Raw genomic sequence first — 11966 nt, 5'->3', positions numbered from 1 at the left:
TTTTGTGTTTTATTCAAATAAATCAAATAAAATAATATTATTTTTAAAAATGATTTTATATTTCTGAAACCAAACACGTCCTATTTTATCGGGTAAGATTGGGCCAAAAATGGTAAATGCCGGCCTAAAATTGGGCCATAAATAATCAAGAAAGATTTCAACGGTTGCGATCGGTGATGTGAGCACTGATCTCAAACAATTAATTAATAAGTAAGAATAAGAAATGTATAAAATTCTGGCGGCTCCCAATGCCCACAGTAAACAAACTATATTTTTTTAACTTGCTACGAAAGAAAATCCATCGACGAAGATCTATAAAGAGAGAAAAAAGAATGAAGCTTGCGAGAACGAGAGATTAAGAGGGAAAAATGGTGCTGTGGGAGATAGCACTGGGAACGGCTTATTTCTTGGGGCTTAAACGAACTTACAGGTTTGCTTTGAAGATTCAGCGACGGATCATTAGCCGCAACCATCCTAGGTTCCATCAATTTGCTCAAAGGTAAACATATTTCTCTTTTCATTTACTATTACATTATATCGTTCAGGCTTTGATTGCTTTTGCATCGTATTAAGGAGTTGTTATTGAACCCTGAACTACTAGCAGTACTATTCATCATTGGTAGGGGTGAGCTTTCAATCCAGTCGGGTTGAGTTAAAAAATTTCGATTTATTCAAATCCATGAGTTTTATATTATTAATTAAACTTTATTTGAAATTTTTTAAAGTTGAGTCAATTCGATTTGATTTTTTTCGAGTCGTTTTGCTCGCCGATAATCAGCAGATACTGGAGTTAGTGAAATGATATTATGAGATTCGATTGAATATGGATCTGCCAGTAGGCCCTCGAAACATTTATGAAAAATTTCATTCATTAGTTATTAACTGCGTTTTCTCAATATTTGCTCTGCTGGGTGTCTGTTTTCATATCTGAAAGAAATTCGGAGAATTGAGGTATGCAGACTGTTACAAATGGTCATTTTTAATCAAATTAAGGCCCATTTCCATTTTTTTAATAATCAATAGACTTGCATTTCTCATAAACTCTAGTTTGGACAAATGGACAACTTGAAACTGTCACAGGACTTGGGGGATGGTTTGCATTTCTCCCATTATTTCTGTACTTGATTCCTTTTTGCGGTGTAGTATGAGTTCAGTTTTCAACGTTTCATACGAGTTAAATTTGTGCTGATGTGTAACATAAGCAGGCAGAGTTTGCCCTTACGATTACTGGCACGTATTGCTAGCAGGGCATATTCTTCTGACCAGCACATTAGTTCTGTGAAATGATTTCAGTTTGAGATAATCATGTGGATACTGTGTATTCTTAGTTCTATTTAACAAAACTTACCCTGCAGACATGCCTGTGTGTTATAACCGAGCATATGAATGTACTACAAAGGTAGAATACCATAACTTTCAATATTTTTCTGACATTTATGACTTAGTCGTTTACATGTAAAAAAGGGTCAACTTTTTTCTTTTAAGTTGAAAGAATGTGAGTGAAATTTATCATATTTGTACATCAATCAACCTCTTTTCTTTATACCTTTCCAATTAGGTGCTTGGATGTTAATTGAAAATGTCTAAAAATATTCCATGTTTACTTGAATGTTTTGATTGATATCTAGACATGGAACAAGTTTTATACTCTCTCGGCAACCAACTAGTGAATTGATTATTTGAGGTGCAGGACGATAGCGTGCACCCCCTTGAGTTTCCTTACTACGCTATTTAAACATACCCATAGTTCATCATTTCTATGAGCTACAGATATTAGTGAAACATGTTGTCATTCTTATAATGTTTGTTTCATTTCTAGATTTCCATGTGTTGCAGGAGCTTTAATTTTGCTATCCTGTTGTTCCTACAATTTTTGTTTTTTCCAATTTCCGCCCGTTTTATACAGGGGCATCAACCTTGCCTTGTTAATTGAAGCTACTATGGTAGAACCTTTCTTACTATGTAACCGGTAGTAGTTAACTCACCAATTCTTAATGAGCTTCATTTCCAAGTGAGAGCACAATCCTAAATGTCAAATGTTTTGGAACTGTTAACGTTGGAAGGATTAGGACTTGAAAGACATTCTTTGACTTCTGTTTTCTTTTGGAATCTGTTATCTTTTTCTGCCACCAGACGAACACGCGCCGTATTCGATGTAGCACTCACGGTTAACAGGAGCATACAGCACAGAGACATGGAAGTTGGTCGGAATCTTGGTAACTGGATACTCCGCTGGCTTAATAAAATGAAACCCTCAGTGCAGATCCGTGCTCCAACTGGCAAGAAACCCCACCATGTTGCTGGCAGAGCATTCATGAACATTCGGAAGCAAGTGACGAAGTCAACATCGTTGAGAATTTCACGAATCATCCAGTCACCTCGAAACAATGTGGCTGTTAGACATCTTTTTAGATCATCACCAAATATGTGGGCCAATTCCTTCCCTACAATTGCAATGATGATGCGGCCACCAAGTGCTGCTGGAAACACGACTCAATGCAGGCATTTAAGTAGGAATGGACCTGACACATCGAGGCTGAACTATGTGAGAGGCGAGGGAGTTATTAGGAAGGATATAATGCAATGGATGTTGTGCTAGTGCAGGTAAAATCCCATATCTGTTAGCATTTTTGGACTTTCAAAACTATCAAACTTTCATGGGAAGCACCAAACTGGGTGCTGCAAGACTGTTATTATGAAGAGACTCAGTGCTTTGAATTCTGCATGATTTCTGAAGTGGTTTATATGGGGTAACAAGTTTTTTCCTTGCCAACAACTGCTTTTTTCCGGCATTCCGTTGGTTAGAGAATACATTACTTGATTGTTTAGTGCATTGTTATCGTCTAAAATAAAATCTGTTGTAATATGTTCATGTATTCTTCTCATGTTCGTGTTCTGTTTTTTTTTTTATCAGAGCGTTTTAGTAGAATTATGAGGTCTATTCTAGTTTTCCTGTGAGTGCTTGATATAAGCATTCGGTAAACATCTAAAAAATGCAGTCATTCTATTCTCATATCTAATTTTAAATTAGCCAAGCTTGAACAATCGATAAAGATAATCAAGTTCTTGCAGGAGAATTGGAGTGTTCATGGATCACTCAACTGTGAATTATTCAATTGAAATGTTTAATTATGACTTAACTCATTTAGTAATTAAAAGAACTATTGTTTTTTTTTTAAATTAGATTCAAACGTTGCGTCTGTAAGATGTGTATGTCATAAATTAATTGTTACCGAAAAAGAAGGGAACAAAATCTAAGACTTCCCATATAGAAGTTTTGTACTTAGTCGTGAACCTAAGACTCCTTGAACATAAATTTTATACTTGATCATTAATTTAGTCCTAAAGCCGAAAAAAGAGGGTAACTAAATTCAAGACATCTGTTATTATCTGGGATTTCTTGAAGACTAAAGAAAAAATAACTATCTAGAGATGGTATGGGTAGGATTTTCGATCAATCCAATCTGATAAAAATATATACTTCATCATAAAGCTGATATGGTTCGGGTTTAGAATGGTTTTACTTGAATAACACATTTGATCTATCTTTTGAGGTAAAGCTCATACTCGATCTAATATAATTCAACATGAATATATATAAAAAGAATCTTAATTTTATCTTTATAGGAATCTAATTGAAAAAAATAATATAGATAGATATATTATTATTATTATTCTTAAATAAATAAAGTATAATTTTATTTTTCCCAAATAAAGTCGATTTTTTTTCGTCATAAACTCAAACTCAACCCTACTATAACATATATTCCGAAAAACCGACCTGAACACCGGAACTTATAAACTTATCATCCGACATAACAAATGTGATTAACAAAAAAATATTGAAAAATGGATCTTGTTAACTACGCAAGTAACAACCTTTCAAGAAAAAGTAACAAGGAAACAAATACCCAGAAAAGAGACAACACCTCAAACTAAATTCAATCAACCCCACGAATTATCAAACGCGGCGTTAGAAACGGCCTGTGAGAACTCCTCAAAACTAATCATCCCATCCCCATCGGTATCCGCCTCCTTAATCATCCCCGTCAACTCCTCCGCCGTCAGCGCGTGCCCAATCTTCGCCATCGAATGCGCCAACTCAGCTGCCGTGATATATCCGTTCCCATCCCTATCGAACATCTTGAACAACTGCCTCAGCTGATTCTCACTGTAGGGCGACTTCTCCGAAAGCAGCTCCGGCGCCACCAGGGATACAAACTCCGAGAACTCAACCAACCCGTTGTTGTTCGTGTCGGCCTTTTGTATCAAGGCTTCGACTTGGTCGGAGATGGGTTTTAGGCCTAAAGACCGCAAAAGAGAATCGAGTTCCAGCTGCGTCAGGCTGCCGTCGTTGTTACGATCAAAAGATCTGAAGATTTCTCGTAGTTCGGCGATTTGCTCATCCTCTAGCTTGAGTGGTTCCTTGCCGCTCATTTTAACAGATCGGAAGCCACAAATCTTAAAACAATCTCTTCTATTGTATACCCCAAGAACCAAAGAGAAGAAAGTCAAGACTAAAGCAGCACAAAATGATCGAGCAAAACTCTCTTGAAAATATAAGCATTTGAATTCATACATCTTTCAACGATTATGAATAAGTCCACGCCGTGGCAAAGTTTATTGTATTAAGGGTAAACTACACCAAGGATTACTTAACTATTACCTGATTTCATTTTGGACATCAATCTTTCAATTTTATCAATCATAACACTTAACTATTTAAGTGTTATCAATCAAGCCACCCGGCTTTGATATCTAATTGAAGAGCTCTTTCATGGCTACTAAAAATTAGTATAACTAGACATTTATTCCTCAATATCTACAAGTGCAATAATTTTATTAGAGATTAAATTTATTAAATTAAATTAAAATTATGATCAAATTAATAAAATATTGAAGATTAAATGAAAAATTATAGTATTATTTTAACATGCTCCTTCGTTAAATGGTAGCGATAGATGACTCGATTGAAAATAATTAAATAATTAAGATGTTTGATTGATAAAACTAAAGAATAGTGATCAACATGAAATTAGACAATAGTTAAGTGATCATAGATGTAATTTACGCTTGCATTTATGACAAATGAATTATTAGAACCCTCAGACACGTATTTCTTTGATTTATTAGTTGACGTGGACTAATCCAGTAGCGACAACTCGTAATCCAATGGTTAAGACTACTGGCCTGCTTTCCGTAAATTTTCTAGTTTGACTGTATCCTTCTCTTTCTTTCTTTTTTTCCTTTTTAATAAAAAAATTGTCATTCACATAATTACTTTTGTTTATCAACATCGATTCCTCTTTAATATGAAAATAATTTTTATTATACGAAAATGTATATTTGTAATAAAAAATAACAAAAGTTAAACTGTTGAACAATACGTCGTGGTCTTAAGATACCGTTGAAAGGAAAGCATATGAATTCGGGTTCTCCTGTGCTGCACCTAAAAAATGATTAAAAAATAATGTAATCGGTTAAAGAAGTGATCGATTAAAATTTAGACCGGTTATGTTATATCGTTTAACTGAAAATATTATCAAGCACAATAACATATTAGCTAACGTTTATATAATGTAATAGGTAGCGCTTATATAATAAAATAAGTATTTAACCGGAAATATTATCAAGTACAATAATATATTTGGTAGCGCTTATATAATATAATAGGTAGCGCTTATATTGACCTATTTTCTCATAAAACCGGTAAAAATTTCAACCGATTACATTGTAAATTGACTTATTACATTATGATTATCGGTTTTGATGTTTTTGGGATCGATACAATTTTAAATGTATCGACACTTTATGCGTGCACCTGTTTGTGCTTTCATTTTGGAAAAAAAGTATCGACACATATTTAAAGAGTGTCGATGCATAATGTAGACATATTTACTAATTAACCGGTATATTTTTACCGGTTGCATTGTAACCTGTTAATAATTAACGGTTTCATTGTATTTGGATCGATACTTTTATAAATGTATCGACAGTTTATGCGTACACCTCATCTGGACAAGTGTATCGACACAAATTTAAAAAGTGTCGATACTTTATGTTGACATATTTTCTCATATTTTTAGTTGTTATATTGTTATCGATCGATACATTTTCATAAAGTGTCGACACTTTTTAGGCGCTATAACTTCTTCTCTTTTAAATTCAGAAAGTGTCGATACTTATATTAAATTATCGACACTTTCAACATATCCGGTAGCCTTTTACCGGTTTTGTCATTTTGAGACCGGTTTTGTCATATTTTTACCTGTTATATTGTTATGGATCGATACATTTTTTTAAGTATCGACACTTTATAGGCGCTATAACTTCTTCTCTTTTCTTTTATTTAAATTCAAAAAGTGTCGATACTTATATTTAAGTATCGACACTTCTGGTAGTTATTTACCTGTTTTGTCATTTTGAGAACGGTTTTATCATATTTTTAGCTGTTATATTGTTATAGATCAATTTTCATAAAGTGTCGACACTTTTTAGGCGCTATATCTTCTCTTTTAAATTCAGAAAGTATCGATACTTATATTAAATTATCGACACTTGCAATATATCTGGTAGCATTTTACCGGTTTTGTCATTTTGAGATCGATTTTGTCATATTTTTACCTGTAATATTGTTATGGATCGATACATTTTTTTAAAGTATTGACACTTTTTAGGCGCTATAACTTCTTCTCTTTTTATTTCCAAAAGTGTCGATACTTATATTAAAGTATCGACACTGTTAATTTACCTATTACATTATAATTATTTGTTTCGATGTTTTTGGGGTCGATACTTTTGGAAAATGTATCGACACATATGTTTACATATGTATCGAAACAAATCTTTGTGTTTACTAATTTTGTAATTAAAAAAGTATATTTTAACCACCTACATTGTAATTTTACCTATTACTTTAAAGTTATTGAATGTTGTAGTTATTGTACATACCTGAATATGTCCTGTAAATTTGATGTTGTACCCACCCTTCAACTACCACTACCAATACCACATCCTATTGATAGTACCACTGAAAACATGTTGTTCAATGAACTTTTACTTACATCTCCATCAACTCCTGTTGGGACCACTGAAATTGCACAACAAAATTTTTGCCATGGATCATACTGATGCAGAAAATGTTAAGCCAACCGATGAATGTCATGAAGTGCATAATGTTGATGAATCCGACATATTGGTTGGTAATATCTTATCTTCACGTGATCAAGCTTGGTACTTTTACAAGGGATTCGCACGGGAACATGGGTTTAGTGCACGTAAAGGAACAATACGACTTGACGTGAAAGGGAATGTGAAGACACAAGAATTTTGTTGTTCCAAAGAAGGGTTTTGAGTATCAAAAATCAATATTATTGATCGTCAACGTGCTCATACGCCAGTCACAAGAACTGGGTGCAAGGCTAGAGTCATAGTTACAACAACAAATACAAACGATCAATGGGTTATAAGTAAGTCTTATCAGAAACATAATCATGCATTGTGCACACCTGCTATGACACCATTTATGCGTTCTAATAGAGCTGTAAGTAAGGCTGATATTGATGAGACAACAACATTGAAAGAGGTCGGTGTTAGCACGTCACAAGTAATGAACTATTTAACGCAGCAGGCAGGGGGCTATCATAATGTTGGATTTACACATAAAGACCTCTACAATGCACTTCAAAGAGGTAAAGCAAAGGAAATCGTCGATGGGGATGTGAATGCGCTTATTGCTTACTTTGATTATAAGAAACATGATGATCCTGGGTTTTTTGTGACATATTAGGTAGATGAATCAGGGGCGTTGCATAATCTAATTTGGTCGGATTCTACATCGAGATCAGATTACATATGCTTCGGTGATATAATTGCGTTCGACACGACGTACATAGATAATTTGTATGGTCGACCAATTATGCCTATTGTCGGTGCCAATCATCACCATAACACAATTGTGTTTGCTACTGCCATAATCACTGACGACACGTCCCAATCTTTCGAGTGGGTGCTACATAACTTTTTAGAAGCCATGATGAACAAATCGCCTATTTCAGTTGTCACCGATGGGAATAGGGCAATGCAGAGGGTTATCAAATCTGTTATCCCTAATGCTAAGCATAAATTATGTTCTTGGCATCTTTCTCGCAATGCACAAGCTAACATTGGTGACCCAAAATTTACAGCAACATTCTCAAAATGCATGGTTTCCTGGTGGAAAACCGACAAATTTGATCTTCAATGGCGTTCAGTTGTTTCAGAATTCAACGTCGAAAATCATCCATGGGTGATTGAGAAGGGAAATACTCGACACTTATGGGCACAAGCATATCTAACCGGTTATTTCTTTACTAATATTCGCTCAACACAAAGGTGCGAGTCTATGAATGCTTCACTCGTAATTGCACTGAAACACAAGAAGACTTATTTAGATGTTGTTTGTGCAATTGAAGATGGAATAGTAAAATACGTCTGAACGAGTTGAAAGTGGATTACTTAAGTTCCCAGACGAAGCCCTTCCAGATCACAAAACTGGTTGAATTTGAAAGTAATGCTTCTGAGCTTTTTATGCGTGAATCTTTTCATGCGTTCCAAGAAGAACTTCAACGAGAGACATTGTACCGGATTCAAGAAGAGATTGAATCCTTATCAGATGAATGTCAATATTTTTATTTGAAAAAATACAAAGAAAAAATAGGACATTTGAAATTAGTTTTGATTCTCGTACGGAAACCCTAAATTGCTCATGCAAATAATTCGAGACCGTTGGACTTCCATGTCGCCATCAACTTCACGTTTTTAAGCACTTGGATTACACATATTTGCCTGGGTCTTTGATTCAAAGTAGGTGGACTAAGGATGCGAAGGCTTCTATACCTAGTTTTGTTGATTTGAATATGCCTCCAGAAATAATGCAAATGGCAAGGTTTTCTTCTCTACGTGCAACATAAAGTATGTTATGCTACGCTGCATCAAAGATAGACGCGTCTTTCAAAACCGCAAGAGATGATATGAAAAGACTAACAGAAGAATTTGAGAACTCGTTTGGTTTGAATGATTCAGTCAATCGGAGCAATATATTAAACAACGTTTGCGACCCTCAACGGAAACAACGCAAGCGAAAAGAAGTAACAAAGAACAAGGTTGATAAGAAAATTAGGCGATGTGGGTTCTGCAACGGTGAGGGACATAACAAACTAACATGTCCTCAAGTGAAGTTGGGTTTGAATACAAGCACGCAGTCTACTTCAACTGATTTTTTTGAAGACGGATTGGAATGGTTATTCAGTCCAGCACATGATGTTAGAGACATTTGGAATAATGCTCCATATATCATAAGTATCAACATGACTCCTACTGTGTATAAGAAACATGTACAACAACCTATTGTTATTGCTAACTTTTCTCATCTCATACATAATTACATTCACATTCAAATTGTCAGTACGTTAAGTATTGTAAACCACAACATTCAATCTACGACTTTTAATAATTTAGCCGCAAACTTATTTTTAATTATACTTACAAAATCACCAGTTGCCCTTCTAGAATCGATCGTTTCCATCCGCCATCAACTTCAGATTATCCAGGTTAATCATGTTGACTGCATAGCCAATAAAACCTGGGGGTCCAAATGGTCAACTAGGAATTGGTAAGGCAAGCTTTATTTGGGGGTTTAGGGACTGAATCTCTCCAACGTAAGGAGTTCATGTTTGAAGATTACAACTATATTCGTATAAAATTAAAAATAATTCTTCAACAACTGAATACAACTATTTAATGTAATGTTCAATCATGTACTCCTTACTTTGTAGGGATTCAGTCCCTAAACCCTCAAAGAAAGCTTATCTTACCAATTCCTATCTTACCATTTAGACCCTGAAAGGGTGTTTTATTGGCTATACAGTCAACATGATTATGAGCTTCCTTCATCATTTTGCATTCAGTCAGAATATAGAGATTTTAAATTTGTAATCAGTTAAAAGTTCTTAAAAACTTGAATCCAATTACCATTTCAAGAACAATTACATGAATACATTGATACTTACTGGTCTCTTTCAATTTTATTCAATGTTGATACACTGGGGCTCCCTCCATTTGAAGGTCATCACCGTCGGAGTGGAAGAGTTCTCTGCCTTTAGGGTTTTTCGATTTGAGTTTTGTATAAAAATAATGAAGCGAAAAAAACACGCGTAATTTTAAAAAGTGTCGACACGAATTTAAAAAGTGTCAACACATTATGTTGACCTATTTTCTATTTACACCGGTAAATTTCAACCGGTTACATTGTAAATTGACCTATTACATTATAATTTCTGGTCTCAATGTATTTGGGGTCGATACTTTTTATAAATGTATCGAAACTTTATGCGTGGACATCAGTTGGCATTAATTATGGAAATAAGTATCGACACAAATATAAACAATATCGATACATTATGTAGACCTATTTGCTCATAAAATTGGTAAATTTAAACCGATTACATTGTAAAGTGACCTATTACATTATAATTTTTGGTCTCTATGTATTTGGGGTCGATACTTTTAATAAATGTATCGACACTTTAAGCGTGCACATAATTTGGGAATTCATTATGGATAAAATGTATCGACACAAATAAATAAAGTTTCGATACATTATTTAGACCTATTTTCTCATAAAACAGGTAAATTTAAACGGTTACATTGTAAATTTACCTATTACATTATAATTATGGGTTTCGATGTTTTTGTGATCGACACTTGTTATAAATGTATCGAAACTTTGTTGTGCACTTGGTTTTTAAAATACACTCTAGACAAAACGTATCGATACTTTTTATATCTGTGTCGATACTTTATGTATACATGTTTTCTCATAAACCGGTATATTTAGACCGTTTACATTGTTAATTTACCTATTACATTATAATTATGGGTTTCGATGTTTTTGGGATCGACACTTCTTATAAATGTATCGACACGTTTTATTACATTTGATTTTGAAATACATTCTAGACCAAAAGTATCGACACTTGTTTTATTTGTGTCGATACTTTTTGTACACCTGTTTTCTCAAAAACCGGTATATTTATACCAGTTAAATTGTTAATTTACTTATTACTTCATAATTATGGGTTTCGATATTTTTGGGATCGACACTTCTTATAAATGTATCGACATTTTGTTGTGCACTTTGTTTTTAAAATACAAGCTGGACAAAAAGTATCTACACTTATTGTATTTGTGTCAATACTTCATGTATACATGTTTTCTCAAAAACCGGTATATTTAGGCCGGTTACAATGTTATTTTACCAATTACATTATATCTATGTATTTCGATGTTTTTAGTATCGACACTTCTTATAAATGTATCAACACTTTTTTCGTGCACTTGGTTTGGAAATACATTATGGACAACATGTATCGACACGAATGAATAAAACAAATTCATTATGCACATTATCACTAGTGTTGATATTTGAAAAAGGTAAGTTGTTACCTTAGAAATGGAATTTGATGTTTTCTCCTGATGCATCCATTGAGTAAGTTATTTTTTGGGTGGATGGAATTTCGGTTTGGGGCTAATATTTATAGTGGAGCCGAAATTTACATTTAAATTCAAACTCAAACTCAAATTGAAATTTAAATTCAAACTCTAATTATAAATGAAATGAAAATGAAATGCCATGTTAAATTGAACATGAAAATTGCATAATTGATTCATATTGTTCAATTAACATGCGTTATGAACCATAAAGCCGGTAAAATACAATATTGATTCAGTACCACAAAGCTGAGTTGTGAGTTGGGGTTGTCACATTTGTCACATGGAAGAGATAGATAGACCCATCCTAATGGAATATTTATTGTATAAGTCACATGTTATAATGTAATATTCATATTAAAAGACACAGTTACTGTGTTATATGATTTAGTTTTTTTAATGGAATGAAAATATACACACAATATAATCAAACCAAA

The 11966-nt window shown here is 33.8% G+C and overlaps 2 protein-coding genes across 3 annotated transcripts; one reads left to right on the top strand and one right to left on the bottom strand.

Annotated features, from left to right (window-relative positions):
• Positions 1-250: 250 nt before the first annotated feature.
• On the top strand, positions 251-2876 carry LOC120146267. Of its 2 annotated transcripts, XR_005518199.1 has the most exons (3): positions 251-499; positions 2134-2655; positions 2706-2876. XR_005518199.1 is itself a non-coding variant. In XM_039159877.1 (2 exons), the coding sequence occupies exons 1-2, from the start codon at positions 369-371 to the stop codon at positions 2597-2599; spliced, it is 597 nt and encodes a 198-aa protein (XP_039015808.1). In that variant the 5' UTR covers positions 251-368; the 3' UTR covers positions 2600-2876. The 2 variants fall into 2 exon arrangements, 1 of the variants encoding a protein (XP_039015808.1); XM_039159877.1 differs by having other exon boundaries at positions 2134-2876.
• An 888-nt stretch (positions 2877-3764) lies between these two features.
• LOC120146224 (probable calcium-binding protein CML18) lies at positions 3765-4535 on the bottom strand. Its single transcript, XM_039159853.1, has one exon. The coding sequence runs from the start codon at positions 4435-4437 to the stop codon at positions 3946-3948; it is 492 nt and encodes a 163-aa protein (XP_039015784.1). The 5' UTR covers positions 4438-4535; the 3' UTR covers positions 3765-3945.
• Positions 4536-11966: the final 7431 nt, after the last annotated feature.

The sequence above is a fragment of the Hibiscus syriacus genome, unplaced genomic scaffold (assembly GCF_006381635.1).
Source record: "Hibiscus syriacus cultivar Baekdansim isolate YM2019G1 unplaced genomic scaffold, ASM638163v2 tig00110904_pilon, whole genome shotgun sequence".
Lineage (NCBI taxonomy): Eukaryota > Viridiplantae > Streptophyta > Magnoliopsida > Malvales > Malvaceae > Hibiscus > Hibiscus syriacus.
This window is presented reverse-complemented; position numbering and strand designations above follow the sequence as displayed.